This window comes from Tiliqua scincoides, chromosome 1, assembly GCF_035046505.1.
Source record: "Tiliqua scincoides isolate rTilSci1 chromosome 1, rTilSci1.hap2, whole genome shotgun sequence".
Lineage (NCBI taxonomy): Eukaryota > Metazoa > Chordata > Lepidosauria > Squamata > Scincidae > Tiliqua > Tiliqua scincoides.
Window position 1 is genome coordinate 60,859,694 of NC_089821.1, and position 16,410 is coordinate 60,876,103.

The 16,410-nt window shown below is 40.6% G+C and overlaps 1 protein-coding gene across 2 annotated transcripts in view; it reads left to right on the forward strand.

Moving 5' to 3' along the window:
- Positions 1-16,410, forward strand: part of LRP5 (LDL receptor related protein 5) — a 145,068-nt gene that overhangs the window by 79,217 nt on the left and 49,441 nt on the right. For both annotated transcript variants that reach the window (XM_066611128.1, XM_066611129.1), the window contains exons 6-7: positions 204-600; positions 1,053-1,224. In XM_066611128.1, the coding sequence (XP_066467225.1) occupies positions 204-600; positions 1,053-1,224 (569 nt within the window). The remainder of the gene's footprint in view (positions 1-203; positions 601-1,052; positions 1,225-16,410) is intronic.

The window sequence follows — 16,410 nt, forward strand, 5'->3', positions numbered from 1 at the left end:
ACTTCTGATTTTTCCGTAAAACCAGAAGTTGCGTTTTTCCCCTGCGGACCTAATTCATGGGTAAATGAAACTGCAGATATGGGGTCCCCCTGTACATCTTCACCTACTATTTGTCTTCCATTCTTTCTAGTGTATTTTTCTATATACTAAATGCTTACCAGACTTTAGTGGAAATTACTGATTACTGGTGATTCTTTTTCCAGGTGCTGAAGAAGTGCTGTTGCTTGCTAGAAGAACAGATTTACGAAGAATTTCACTAGATATGCCAGACTTCTCTGATATTATTCTACAGATTGACAATATCAGGCATGCTATTGCAATAGACTATGATCCTGTTGAGGGTTATATATACTGGACTGATGATGATGTCCGAGCCATTCGTCGGGCTTTCCTTGATGGATCTGGAGCCCAAACCCTTGTGACTACAGAAATAAATCATCCTGATGGTATAGCAGTAGACTGGGTGGCTAGAAACCTGTACTGGACTGACACTGGTACTGATCGCATTGAAGTTACACGGTTGAATGGGACATCAAGAAAGATTCTTATCTCGGAGAACCTTGATGAACCCAGAGCAATAGTGCTCAATCCTGTGATGGGGTGAGTCTTGCACGGTTTTGATCACTGTTACCAGAAATGAATTGGTAGTTCTTTTTTTCATTGTTCATAGACTGTGATACAAGATGTAAATAATTTGAATATTCCAATTTACTCAAGGTTATATTATCCTGGAGCTCCTTGTTTCTTTCAAATAAATTCCATTTCCCCTGTGCATAACTTTTTAATGCATTTTTGATTGCCAGGTAGCAATCTGCTGTGTAGCAAAGTGCTTTATAGTTTATTGGTGCCATTTGCTTTGTCGCCTTCCCCTGTCTTAAAATACCAACCATTATAGTACCATTACCAGTTATAGACTGAAGACTTTCCGTTAGGAAATAAGGGAAGTTGTTTACCAAAAACTTGAAGCTGCAATAACTTATTTGTACAGAATATTTATATGTGCTTGCACCAACATGCATGTAATACAGCTTTCTTTCTCCCCCCCCTAACAGCTATATGTATTGGACAGATTGGGGTGAAAATCCAAAGATTGAATGTGCTTATTTGGATGGATCTGAGAGGAGAGTTCTGGTGAATACTTCTCTCGGGTGGCCTAATGGGTTGGCCCTGGATCTTGAAGAAAACAAGCTGTATTGGGGAGATGCAAAGACGGATAAAATTGAGGTAAATGTTCAGGTTGTTCTTAGCTAGCTAGCTAATGGAGCTACTGTGGGTATTGTTCATATTGGATTGTGAGGTGTTGTCTTCTCTTGGCAATATTCTACTATGCTTTACTATTTTGCTATGAGGATGTTCTGAATTCATGGAAGTAAGATGCAAGTAATGTAAAGAGAGATGTGGGTGTCGAACTGTGATCTGTGGTTTGGTCAAGGAAATTAAATACGAGTTAAATAGCTTTTCAGACAAAAATAAAGCAGGATTGGAGTTGATTTAAAATGTCATCCTAGTTGAATAGGCTCAAGCACATTGGAATCATTATTGGATGTATTGATCCTTTGGAGAAATGCTTGTAAAATTTGTTTTGTGCTTGAGAATTCTAAGCAGGGAATTCTAGTTTTGTATTAATTTGTTTTGTATTAATTTGGTTGGCCACCTGTTTCCAAGTTTACTATGGTCACAGCAGACTGTCGTGGCGGCACCATTGCCTGGCTTTCCTGGGCATCATGATCTTGAATTGCGCAAGATTGTTGTGTGATTCAAGATGTTGCATGGTTGCTTGGGAAAACCGGAAAAATCACAGTATCACTGGTACTGCCTGCGAAGGTCGGCCTACGATCATCGCAGGTATCGACGGATAATTGACACAGTTCCAATAATAGCAGCTCTTTGGAGCTCAGCGAGTGTAATTGCTGGTGCATTTAGTTGTTGCAAATAGTTGTCAAAATTTGCGGAGATGGTTCATAGTGTGCCTATGATTATTGGCAGCACTTTAGTGTGTTTCATCCACAATCGGGTAGATGATTTTCTAGAGACAGTTCGTGGTACTTGTCTATTTTTTCATATTCCTTTTCTATCACCCTGTGGTCACTAGGGATGGCAATGTATATGCCTAGGAGTAGTAATATCGAAGCATTACTACAGTTTCAGCCTAGTTACCCACGGGCTGAATAGGCCGCGAGTTCCGAACCCACAGTCTAGGTCTGGACCTGAGCTCATGGATGTGACTGGAAATATTCTCCGGTCATGTCTGGGAGCCTTTCTGAGGTCTGCAGAAGCTGCACATGGTCTCTAGGGCCTCAAAAGGTTTCAGATGTGACCAGAACGGGGTTTCAGTTCCATCTGGAGGTTCTATGGGTCAGAAACCACGAAATTTCATGATCTGCAGGTTTCATTATCCATGGAGGATTCTGCAGTAGATCCTCCGTGGATACAGAGATTCCACTATACAAGTCCAGCGTTGTTTTACATGGAGTTTTTTTTACACGAGTTTGACTCAACACGAATGGCCACTGCAAGTGAGAAGGAATGTGCTGATCCCTGGAGAAGGTGAAAAATGCATCCCTTTAAAATCAGTTTAAAAAACTGAACAGTCCTTTAACAATAACCTCCTTAATGGGGGGGGGCAGCTGGCTGACAATCCATCAATCCTTCTCTCTCCAGGCGACCCCTCCCTTCCCCCTGAGCAGGTGAAAGAAAGGTGATCACTTTGCATTGGTGAAGGGAGGGACTGAGTGAAGTGGCTTTCTAAGCCACTTGGAGGACAACTGATTGATGGATTGTCTTCTTAATGACTCTTATCTTACATCCCAAAGGTCAGCAAGGCTGTTTTTAAATCACCTGAGCAAAGAAACTTTGTTTTTTAAATTGATTTGCTATAGTGTGGTTTTTGCCATCCACCTGAGTGCTTGGAATGGAACCCACGCGAATAATGAGGCTCAACCTGTACTTCTTTTTAAAGAATTGATCTGTAAGTGCCCTTTGAGAGAAAAGAAAAGAAATGAAAAGAAAAAGAAACAGATGAAACCATTATAAAAGATCTTGACAACAGGGAAAAGTGTATCTTCGTGCATCCATCTTTCTTGCATGCTTATGAAGCAAGGCTTAATTCTTCACAAATTCTGATCTCTCTCTCTCTCTCTCTGAAATCCCCACTGCCACCAAAACTTTAGATGTAACACCTTCAATCCTTTGATTCAAATCTAACAACTCTGATTTAAAGTTCAGTTTGTAATAATAGGGTATTTAAATGAATTGCTCATACACTTTGAAACTGTGCGCTTTCTAAATGGTGCACAGAATATAATTTGTACCTTTGTAAATGAGATTTTTGTATTTAGAAGACAAGTTTGAGGGGCAATTTACAAAGCTTTCTTACCCAGTACTTAGACCAGTGTTTCTCAACTGTTACACTCTCTTCTGACAGGCAAAGCATGTTCTCTACCACTGAATGATAGCCTCTCCCCAGGGTAACTTTTTTCCTGAGCTCAAAAACCTTTTGGAATCGCTCCCAGTGTTAGTGCAGTTTATGTGGTGGTAATTTGCAAATAAAGTACATACTTGGAGGTGCTGTGTAAATAAGATTTGTTCACTAACATGTTTGAATGTGTAAAGATATGTTTTTGGTAGCAGATTTTTATTTGTAGGCCTCCATTCTATTGGACTAAAGCAGGGGGATTATTTAGTTCCTCGTATTTTAATTAAAATGCTTTTGCATCTCTGAATTTTTGAGGTAGTGGTGGAATAAACCAATAGTTGGAGGTATGGAGCAAAAAAACCCTTAATCTAGAGATACGTGTTGACTTGATAGCAAGAACTAGGATTTTGGGTTACCTGATCTGTAGCTAAGGATGCTCTGTAGTAGCTTTGTCTACTCCCCAGCATATCAAATGCCTTTTTAAAACTCTTCCTCTTGCAAGTTTATCTAAAACATTTTTTTAACTGTTTGTTTAAATGAGTCATAGATAGCAGAGAACTGCTTTCTGTTTTTGAAAAAAGTGTATTTTTCCCCCAGCCCAACCCATTTTTGGGGTAGAAACCCTCCCCCCTCAAGCAGCAAAATATTACCATATACCTAAAAGTGAGCGAATTCCTTATTTGTGTGTGTAAAACTTCACATGGTGAAAACAGCAGTTACTCTTTCTTGGCAGAGACCTTTCCATCTGCAGCATTCAGCTGTGAATACAAAAGACTCCGTCACTTCGCAAGCAGTTTATATCCTGAAGAAACCATTTGGCAAGCCTTGTCAAACTTTGCGTGACAACAGCCTTTGGGGCTTTCATTGCAAATTTGGCACCCTGTGGTAACATTGTTCCTGGTTTTTAAAACTTTTGCTAAGTTAGTTTGGCAGAATGTGTAAAGAGTGGGAAGAAGAGGGAGGGAGGGGGACGAGAAATATAGCAGATTTCACATAGTGTTTGTGGAAATAATATATCTGACTGAACAGACTCGGCTGCCACAAAGTTTTAGGCATAAATGGATTGAAAGCAAATTTAGGACTTTATCGAAAAAAGCTACTTTCCAGGAGCACACAGTAGTTTAATACGGATTACAAGGATCCAGCAGAGAGTGAAGCAAAGAGCCACTGACATCCACGTGTAGATGTTCCTAAATCTCTTTAAAAACCGATTTTGTGGTTTGTTGGTATTACCTCTTCAGCATTTGCATAATAACCTTGAGATATAATTACATAATTAAAAATTATTGAACCATCTGCCTATTATTGGATGTGTTTTAAATTTAAATCACTTTGAGGCAATAGATGGGCGGAAAGTGCAACATAAATATAGGGTGTTACCTTCTTTTAGAATTTCAGCAGCTTTGTAGTTTTCCTGAAAGATTCAGACTTTGTGCCCAGACATTCTCTGCAGTATTGTGTAATGCTAAAAGGTGTCTGTGGAGCATGATGTGGGTCATTAGTTTCAGGCTGCAGTTCTGCCCCCATCTGCAAGCTCACTAAAGTTTACTTGATAGTTTATATAACTTGATTTCTTCCTCTTTTTTATCACATTGATAAAATTTATGCAAGTTCAGAACAAGGAATACCTCCTGTTCACTTCTAGGATTAGGAAAAATCCAATTTCAACATATTGGTGTCTCACTGGAAATCACATTTTCAGGTAATTTCTGTCAAATTGAAGATGGTATTTGAAGTAATGTCTTAATAGAGTTTAGGGTATGAAGGCTTTCCCCTTGTAGGTAGCAAGAAATTTTTGTATGGTAGTTGTAGCTTTTATGTAGATGATTCCTAAATATATGCAAAGTAATCAGGTTAATTCTCCCTTATACCTCTTTGTTAAAACATAATTATATGTCTAACCTTGTTGTAGAAATTGTACAAAAGTTTGAAAGAGCTGATAAATGAAAAGACAAAATCTGATTATTATTAACTGAAGGGTGAATTAGTGAAGTCTTTTTTTTTTTTTTGCACTTTTCAGTGCCCAAACTAAATCTTCCTTGCTACAGTGTAAGATGCAGGGGACCATGATATTAGCAAGCAGTGCATGTGGGTGAGGGTCCCTTTGTCTTGAAAGTCTAAAGTTTATAGGCTTGATTTTTTTTTAAATTGATTGAAACAAACCTTTCTATTTTTCTTTGGGGTTGTACGTTTATGCAAGCAGTTTGTACTTAACTAAGTTTTTAAAGGTTGCAAAACAAGTCACACTTTTTATGCATAGAATTTATTATACATTCTTTGTTACTTTATGCCAAAATGGACTTTTATTTTGGAAAATGGGGCTGGTAGGAGGAGGTGAGGGTTACGAGTCCTGAATAGGAGTCTGACCTTTGATCCCTGAGGAGGCTATGTCAGAAGTGAAGCAATTGCCTTCCCACTGTCAGAGGAAAAACAGGCATTTATCATCATGAGCACTGCTGAATTGACTGACTTCTAAAGAACAACTTATAGGACCACTGTGGACTGCAACAGTATAGCTACTGCACAATATAATGACTTAAACAGGATGCTAACTTTCAGTTTCTCCTTATTCATTTTGTATGTTTTGTGCTTTAAAGAGGAGTCTTTGAGCATAAACCCAGCTAGCTCCTAACTTCATTTGCAGGTTCCACTCACGCATGGAGGTGACTCTAATTCTTACCTCTGGCTATAACCTTCATGTCACATTATTTTTTTTCTCCTTTTTTGATGAATGATAAACCAGTGATACAATAATACAATTGCTGAACAAAATAAGAAATGTAAAAAGAAAAAAGGGGAGAAGAATATATACATAAATATAAAATCAGTAAATTTGCTAATAAACATGGCCATATAGTATATAATAGAGTATTCTCTATTATATTCTCTCTTAGTATTCTCCCTTAGACAACTGCAGGAGAAATGCAGGGAACGACGACAGCCACTCTTTATAGCCTTCATAGATCTCACGAAGGCTTTCTACCTGGTCAGCAGGAATGGCCTCCAAGATTCTCCCCAAGATCGGATGTCCACCCAGGCTCCTCAGCATCATCAGATCTTTCCACAAGGACATGAAGGGCACTGTTGTCTTCGATGGCTCCACATCAGACTCCTTTGACATCCAAAGCGAAGCAGGGCTGTGTTCTTGCGCCAACCTTGTTTGGGATTTTCTTCGCTGTCCTGCTGAAGCATGCCTTTGGAACTGCAACAGAAGGCATCTATCTCCGGACCAGATCAGACAGAAAGCTCTTCAACCTCTCCAGACTGAGAAGCAAAGTCCAAAGTCCAGCTGAAATGTCTGTGTGACTTCCTCTTTGCTGACGATGCAGCTGTCACTACCCACTCTGCCAAAGATCTCCAGCAGCTCATGGATCGTTTTAGCAAGGCCTGCCAAGATTTTGGACTGACGATCAGCCTGAAGAAAACACAGGTCATGGTTCAGGATGTGGACTCACCTCTCTGCATTACAATCTCTGCGCATGAACTGGAGGTTGTCCATGACTTTGTGTACCTTGGCTCAATGATCTCCCGACACTCTTTCTCTCGATACTGAGCTAAACAAGCGCATCGGTAAAGCAGCTACCACATTTTCCAGACTCACAAAGAGAGTCTGGTCCAACAAGAAGCTGGCAGAACATATCAAGATCCAGGTCTACAGAGCTTACGTCCTGAGTACACTTCTGTACTGCAGCGAGTTATGGACTCTCCGCTCACAACAGGAGAGGAAACTGAACGCTTTCCACATGCGCTGCCTCCGGCGCATTCTCGGCATCAACTAGCAGGACAAAGTTCCTAACAACACAGTCCTGGAACATGCTGGAATACCTAGCATGTATGCACTGCTGAAACAGAGACGCCTGCGTTGGCTCGGGCATGTCGTGAGAATGGATGATGGCCAGATCCCAAAGAATCTCCTCTATGGAGAACTCGTGCAAGGAAAGCGCCCTACAGGTAGACCACAGCTGTGATACAAGGACATCTGCAAGAGGGATCTGAAGGCCTTGGGGATGGACCTCAACAAATGGGAAACCCTGGCCTCTGAGCGGTCCGCTTGGAGGCAGGCTGTGCAGCATGGCCTTTCCCAGTTTGAAGAGACACTTTGCCAGCAGTCTGAGGCAAAGAGGCAAAGAAGGAAGGCCCATAGCCAAGGAGACAGACCAGGGACAGACTGCACTTGCTCCCAGTGTGGAAGGGATTGTCATTCCCTGATTGGCCTTTTCAGCCACACTAGACGCTGTGCCAGAACCACCTTTCAGAGCTCAATACCATAGTCTTTCGAGACTGAAGGTTGCCAATACAAAGTTTACATCCTCTTTAAGGAAATTCTTGGTAGGGAAGAATCCCACAGAAATTTCTTAAACAAAACATACAATGTATGTATCATTTTAAACCGTAAGCCTCCATGTCGTATTAAATACTGTTTGAGGGTTCACCCATTCTCTAGATGCCCTTCCCCCATGATCCTCCCTTCTCCTATATGAGAGTAGAAGTGTTTTTGCTCGCACAAGCAGGGAGTTATATCCAAACCATTACCTATATTTGAACTATTTCTATCCCACTGCGCTTTACTATATCCTGAAGATTCATTGAAATGGAAAAGCTGAAAAATTATTAGCATTCTATTCTCTTGAGGTGCTACTTCCAATCAAAGATTATTGTGTAAGAACATGTAAGTACTTTCCAGCTAGTTTAGAAAGAGAACTAAATATCTAAATTGAGTAATGTAAGCATTCTCCCACTTCTGAGGAAGTATTTTAAAAAACTGGAATTGTCAGGTTTTTGAAAATTTAAGCAAGCTTCCAATTACTAGGAAGTTAGATGCAGGATTTTCTCTTAGTATTTTTAGAACAAGAAATAGAATGAATAGAACAGCCTTGTAATAAAGCCCACAGAAGTTATTAGCCTACAAAATAATTTTACTAGCCTGCTTGTGGGCAGAATAGGATTGTGAACAGGAGCATTACAGTAGTACACATCCAAGAGACCAGTCCTTTTTCACAAAACAATCTGTTGTGAGGTAGTCATATAATTGTACTTACTGTACAGTAGTGAGTATGCATTCAATTGAGTATAGAATTTGGGTTAGAGGGACTGGGGGATTATTTTAGTAGTAACTGTTGAGTGCTAATAGAGTTGCACAGTGTGAGGTGCTATTCACCATAGACAAACTATCCTTCTGAGACAGCAATTATGTTGAACTTTGTTGCAACTTGCTGTGTTTTGGGTGTGGTGGATTTTGGCTGGAATCCAAACCAGCCTCAGCCCCACCTCTAATGTGTGATACAGTGGGTTAGATTGCAGGGTTCTACCATAAACCACACTCAGCCACAGCCCGTCGAATCTGCAATTTTGAGGTACTGGATTATATGAGGTTTTATGTAACATAATCTGCGCAGGCGCACAACTTCCCCATGTCTTAGAACACCTCCCAGATACAATTGGAAGGTGCTTGTGGTCATGTCCAGGAGGTTTTTTGAGGGCTTTCCACCACAGCTTTGGTATCCTGGGGTGGGGTCCTAGAACAGATCCCGTGCAGATACCAAGGGCCTACTGTATAGCAATAATCTCTATCCAGAGTGTTTGTGTTCTGGTAGGTGGAAAAGACAGGGGTAAAGGGAAATAAAATAGACTAATGAACTGAATGGCACAAGATAAAGTTTAAAATGGTAATGGATGGAAAGGCAAACTATTGTATTTGACGTTCACTGAAGGTCTAGATGTGCTTTCTTTACCTTTTGGGACTTCTCTTATTCCAGTGTTATAATTTGAGAGGGAGTGTAGCGTTTGGAAGTGTGAACGATGATGCACAAAGCCCCTAGCTGAAATCTTTCCTCAGGCACAGATGGTCTAAGTGGCCTTAGGTAAGCCCCTGCTTTTTCAGCCCTTAAACCTCCAAATCTGCAGTTCAGGAACATTGTACTAAAAAGAGTGCTGCTGTCTTGAACTTCCATGCAGAGTCGAATACTTGGTACATTCAGTAAACTAAAGTACTTCACATATTTTGATTCCAAAACTGTTGGAGGTAAGGTAAATTTCTGGATCATTTATTTTGCAAATAGTAAATTAAATCAACATTTTCCTCATGTTCTCTTGTCTTCATCCCATGCCTCCTAAAGCTCTGTTCAGGCATTTCTTCCAGGTAGGGATGAACAAGGTGGTGGGGATAGGAGTGTACCCTCTGGGCCCACCTCCAAGCACCCCATGATCATTAGAACTTGTACACAAAGGGTACATGAGTACACCCAAGCTGTGTCAATTCCTGTAGGTGTACTCTTCACTTTCCTTGGTACAAATTGTGCTTTCAGGAGCCTGCACACGTTCAGATATTGCCATCATAGCTGGTTTCTTGGGAGGAATTCACTTTGGAGGAATGAGAGAACATCCAGTTCCTTTCACTAAATTTTAAAGGCCAAACCTGAAATTTTGGAACAAACAGGAATGATAAACATAACCCTGTATCAGGATCTTACTACTATTTATGTGCTAAAATGCTATCATTGTGTTTAACGGAGAAATCCCATGGGCGGAGAGAGGCATTTTTAGAAGAGCATTTGTTACAAATTCCAAGTAAACAGAAGCAGCAACATGTTACAGATGTATGCATGGTTGAGAACGAGGAAGTGACAGAATAAATTTCAAATATTTCAGATCACAGAATTGATAAGGGCAAAACTGTCCAGTTTGGTCAGCCCCTATTGACATCCAAGAGGAAAGGAGCTAGCATAGTAAAGATGCGCACCTGAGCCATCTCAACATGTGTTTCTTTTTTCATTCATGCTGCTGTGAGCATTCATGTGCTAAAGCATTTCTCCAGTGGTTCCAGGGTGCCTCAGTTTTGGCAACAGGGAAGCCCGCCCATCCTGGGATCCCTCCAAGATCAGATGATCAGAATATTCCTGGGGCGAGGGGCTCTCCATTGTTCCCAGACTGACATTGTTTGATGGGATAGGCAATTGGCAAAGAGCCAGTTCTATCTGTCCAAGTGATTCTACCATGCCTCCTTAAGAGGAGTGGATCTTTTGAGCTGTGGGAGGCTTGCCACACACAGCAAACTGAAGGAGCCTGAGCAGATTGGGTGTCTTGCCAACACTGAATGACATAAGAGCCATCTTTTCGAATCTGTGTGAAAGCCCTCAAATTGCACGCATAGCCCCAGGTTCTGGTGTTGTGTGAGAGGGAAAAGAGCATCTCTCTATCCACTCTATCCTTCCCATGCATAATTTTGTATATCTCAATCATGTTTCCCCTCAGGCGCTGTTTCTCCAGACAGAAGAGCCCCAAACGCTGTAGCCTTTCCTTATAAGGAAGGTGCCCCAGCCCAGTAATCATTTTAATCACTCCCTTTTGCACCTTTTCCATTTCCACTATGTCCTTTTTGACTCCTTGTGGAATTGGAGTGGTAGCAATAGAGATGTTAATGGTGTAGAATTTGAGAGAGTGGCAGGGTTAATAAGCCTTGGCCAGCATGGTGGCAGTTGGTTCCTTTTTGAAAGTTCCCTGCTCTGCCTTGTATTTATCATCTGTGTCTGGTGGCCCTTAATGAAGTAAGTGTGTGTGTGTGTGTGAGAGAGAGAGAAATTCTACAAAGTTGAAGTTTGCCCACCTATAGTTTAGATGACCTTCAGCTCTCTCTAGCCTCCAATTCTTTGACTCTGAATGCACACTGAAACATCTATGCATGCGTTCCACCCCCTACCCTGATTTCCAGTATTTAGTCCTCCATACATTCTGTACTATGCTGTAGGATTATTTATATTATTGCCAAAGAGGTCAAGACTAGGGGAGTCTGGGTCTTTTGCAGCTTTAGAACCCAAGTGTAGGAGTTTTTAAGATGATTTTTCAGCCTAAATCTTAGAATAGTATAAACTTTTTGTTTTATAATTGAGGTTTGCAATGTAGAGTTAGAAAATATGTTCCTTCCTGTACCTTTTAAGCTCTATTGGCAATGACCCAAGAATAATGCTGCTGTTCATTGATTTTGTTCTTTGTGCATACTACTAAACTACTGAAGAAAGGTCCCTTTTATAGTTCTAACCATGTATTCCAAATTTGAATTGCACCAATGAATTTTTCTACATGCTTAGTATATTTGTATTGGCAACCTTCAGTCTCGAAAGACTATGGTATCGCGCTCTGAAAGGTGGTTCTGGCACAGCGTCTAGTGTGGCTGAAAAGGCCAATCCGGGAGTGACAATCCCTTCCACACCGGGAGCAAGTGCAGTCTGTCCCTGGTCTGTCTCCCTGGCTATGGGCCTTCCTTCTTTGCCTCTTAGCCTCAGACTGTTGGCAAAGTGTCTCTTTGGACATGCTTAGTACAAGCAAACTAATTCAAATCATGTTCAAAAGGAAAATAATTGTATTAATTATGGTATCATTTGGGTCAAGTGAATCTCCTTCCCCTGTCAATATGCCAACAGTCTTCGTTGTGCATACATAAGATTCACTAAGGCAGCGGTTTTCAAACTTGTTGGCCTCCAGAGTCCTTTACACTTCTAAACAGAGTCTCAGGGAGCCCCACTGTTGCCTGTATAGAATCTTGGGGAGCCTCAGAGCACTGACACTTGTGCAGTGACTCAGTGTTAAGCAGATTCGACCACTAATGGCGTGCTTGTGGAGCCCCTGAAGGGGTCTTGGGGGAGCCCCAGACCTCCTAGGAGCTCACTTTGAGATACAATACAGTAAGGTATATTGCTTTTCGAAGGTGCTTGCTTTTCGAAGGACACAGTGGGGAGACTCACCTGCCTCCCCACCCACTGCACGTCCCTGGAATCCTGCAGTGTCATTTGAGGTAGAGAAATGTGTAAAGGGCACTGGTTTTCCTTACAGTTTGGACTGTAGATGGTGTTGAAACTACATAAGCAGTGTTGTCTGACCCAGTTGGGAGAAGGCCTATTGGGCATTCTCCTGAAAACAGTGTTGATAACCACAGTCCCTGCTGCACTCCTCATCATAAGAATACCAAGATTTCTTCTGTTGAACTGGTGCTTGCAGTGGTGGGAAGAATAATTTTTAAAAAACGTGTTTCTTCAGCTTTTTGTTAGGGTTCATTGCCCTGGCGAGACAGCAGTCACTCAAAGAGGAAGACTTCCCTCACAACTGTGATTGACTAGAGTCATCCTGTGGGAAAGGAAGCTAACTTATTCTAAACTGTAGGTGACCCTTGCCTTTTTTGTGACCAATAAAGACATAATGGGGGCCCAGTGAAGCTTTAGCGGAACCCCCACAGCCATCTGCGCACTTCATTGGCAGAAGTGGCTTTCACTTGAACTTGCATTTGACAGGCGTGTTCTGTCTTTCTCTCTCATTCATAAGGGTCCTTCAAAGCCAGCTAATTGAAATGCTTGCACCCCTTCATTCCTTTTCCTTGTCTCTCTTCTTCCCCTCCAACATTTGCTTAAATTGCAGAGCACCAGCATTCACTGTTAATGAGCAAAAAACACATGCAGTTCTAGAGCTGTTTTTTTAAAGCCTTCATAGGAAAGTTTTGAAGATTTTTCCCCCCTTGTTACACTGTCTGAGAGTCTAGCTTAATAAAGAAGCAAATCTTCCCCCCACCCTCAGGTTCTGCTGCACACTTGTTAAAAATTCTTTTTGTCTTCATAGCCCTGGACTTTATGAAATGAAACACAAATCAGGCCCCTGGAATAAAAGGTTGCATGTATGCCTTGTGGCATTTGGAATGAAACTATTCACTGCCTGAATGACTATAAATAGAAAGCCAGGGGCTGTCTATGTCTCCACTTCAGGCTCCCTGCAAAGAAGCACCCTTCCCCAGTAAAGGGTGACTTTTGAAAGAAAACTTTGTTCTTTCCTTGTGGGAATTGAATTGCCGAGGAATTCTTTTTGCACCTTTTGGTTATTAGGCATTAATCTCCAATTTATTTTTTACAGCAGCATTCTCTGTAATAAATGTGTATTCTTGGACCTGTAGCCAGATATGCCATCTCATCTGTGGAGTTCATGTAGAATATTGAATGCAGAACAAACACTGGTCTCTTTGCATTTTGCTCCTGAAAGCTTTCCTTTGGCTCTCTTCCAGCTGTCGGCTCTTTTTATCTTGCATTCATTCTTTAGTAAGAAAGCTTAAATTAGTGGTGCCCAGGTTTTGAGAGACAGAGCAAGAATTGTGATTGATGATGATATTATTATTATTATTATTATTATTATTATTATTATTATTATTATTATTATTAAAGTTTTTATTCTTCTAGCGGACTTCTGAAGTTGCCGACATAAGAACCCCAATAGCTTACTGTTGCAGTTCTTCAGGCAATTTGTTTGGTTGATTTGGCCATTCTGAATGCTCAGAAATCTCCTGTGTTGTTCACTTATGCAGATGGAGTGGCAGACTTTTTCTCCTCCCCTTTCTAGGTTTTTCTAAAGAAACCAGGAGATGTGGGGAGCAGAGGGAGGGGAGTTGCTCATTGACTTGGTATAATTTCATTGGCTTTGATGGGACTGCATGAGTCTAAGTAGTCAATAAATCATTTGCCTGAGCAGGCAATTTTTAAAACTGTTTTCCACCACAGTTGTTCCCAAGCTGCAAAGAGCAGGCGAACACCTATCTCAAACTCCTCAAGTTTTCTGCAAATTTAATGTTGCAACTAGTATTATTTTTGGTTAAAGAATTTGTTTAAGCTTCTGCACATCTTCTTCAGTTGTGGTTGTGTATTCAAAATATCATGGGATAATTTGTATGTATTTGCATCCCAGTTTGTTAAGATTTCTTGGCTCTTAAATGTTAGTACAGAACTTTTGAAAACTTATTAAAGTAAGTGAAACTACCAAGGTCTAACAAAATTCTTGTTATAAGAAATTAGTTATAATTGCATATTTAAAAATAACAGAAAACACATAAATGATTATTACCGTAGCCCAGTTACGAGACATCTCAAGTTGGTGTTCAATAATTTTTGAGTTGTCGTAGCTTGACTTTTTTTCTCTGTTAGTGAACTTTAGCAAAAGGAAGCAGTATAAAGAGCCACATCAGTTTTAATTAATATCTCTGTATGCCTCATTGTTCTTATGTTTGCAGCTTTGGGTTCATCTGCATGCTGATTTCAGCATGATGCTCCATATGTTTTGCTTGTCACCTTTTATTATAAGACTTCCTTCACCTAAGGTGGACCCCTGCTGCTTCCTTTGCATTGGCAGCTCCTATAGGTAGTTTTGCTGCCTCTTTCCCTTTCTGTCCTTCCTTTGGGAGCCTGTTGTGAACCATTGAAGACACTGAGTTCTTTGTCAGTTTTCATCTTGCTTTCTTTCTGGTGACTTTGTCCATCGTTTACACAGTTTTGCAAATGCTGCCTATCATCCATTCATAGCTGTAAAACTTCCCATTGGCTGCTCACAATTTAATTTGGTATACAATGGGTAGATATAAAAAAATTCCATGCCTTTTTAGAATTGTGCTTCACGGTTACAGCTATATTTGCGCATGTATTTTACCTTTGTGAAACTCCTGTGTGTGGGACCATAACTTATTCTTTACAAAAGAACACCTTAACATAGTACTACTAGTTGTAGTGTTAAACTTAGAATTAATAATAAAAATAGAAAGCTTTCTGAACCTTCGATTTTCTTATAATCCAGCACTAACTTTTGCAGACAGACACTAAATTTCAGTTGATAGAAATTAATGCAAAGTTTAAATTAACTGCACTGGAAGCATAGTAGTAGCAAGCGGAAAACGTCACAACCGCCAATTCTCCTATCTAAAAAAAGAACACAGCCTAAATGGCTACCATTTTTGGTAGAACAATTATTGGTTAATAAAATGGCTCCTTCCCCCCTCCTGCATTCTGCTTCTCAGTCCAGTTGTCCTTCACCTCACCAAGCAACCGCCAACATGGCCAACTGCATTGACCCATGTATAAGTCGTCCCATGTTTTCAGGGTTAAGTTTAAGGCTTACCCTTTTCTACTTATACACGAGTATATACAGTAATATTGGTGTGTGTGGTATATATGTACTGTGATAATACTTCTGGAATTCTGCCAATTCCAAAAGTGGCAGTAGCCAAAAATAAAATGGTTGGTTCAAAATTAATTTGGCCTGATGCTGAAAGGTAGTGAGAATCTGATGGACCTCTGGTGGAGGACATTCCACAGCCTCTGTGCTGCTACTGGAAAAGCCTGTTCTGGGACACCATCAGCCATACCTCTGGATGTAAAGCAGCAGTCTGGCTGAAGATTTCAGTGTTCAGGAAGCTTCCTATGGGGCCTACTTGTATTTAAAACAAAACCCACCCATTTTCCTTTATACTTCAGAGTGTTTGCAATATTATGTCTGTAAGCAAATCCTCCTGACCTCCCTTTTTACCCTGTCTTTTCATCTAGCATGTGTGAATAGGGGCACCCTGTTTGAAAATAGGGGAAAATGGCAGAGACCTTGTTTTTTCTAAGTCCTTGTCCATTCTTAATAGACTGTAGAGATTGCTTTCCACAAAGTGTCAAATACAAATAGGAAGGAGACAGACTCTGTCTTGCTACCGTCAGCCTCTGGAACTTGTTTCCCACAGAGCTCTGCTTATGTGTGTAAGCTTGGAAATTTTCCAAAAGCAACACAAGAAAAATGTATTTAATCAGCCATTTGGTGATCAGGGACATTAACTGTATGCTTTAACGAGCTGCTAGCCTATGTTAGATCTTGCAGCCTGCCCTAAAAGTATGGGAATAGAATTGGGCTGTTTGGGATGCAGAAATTGCAAAAGATCAATACAGAGTTATTTTACTCTTGTTTAACTTCTTAGTTATTATTAAAGAGTTGAAAGAATTATAATATAATTAGGATAAGAGTGAAGGCCTATTACTTGTGCCGTCTCTTGCTCAGGATAACCTTGGCATAGTTGGAACATGGGCATTTGTTTGGGCATGGGAAAGGCAGGATATAAATTTCTCAGATAAATAAACATGCATGCAGCAAAGGAGAACTACCAATTGAATATTTGCAGATATTCTTGTAAGGATATTTAATCACTGAAATCTCTGAGATAT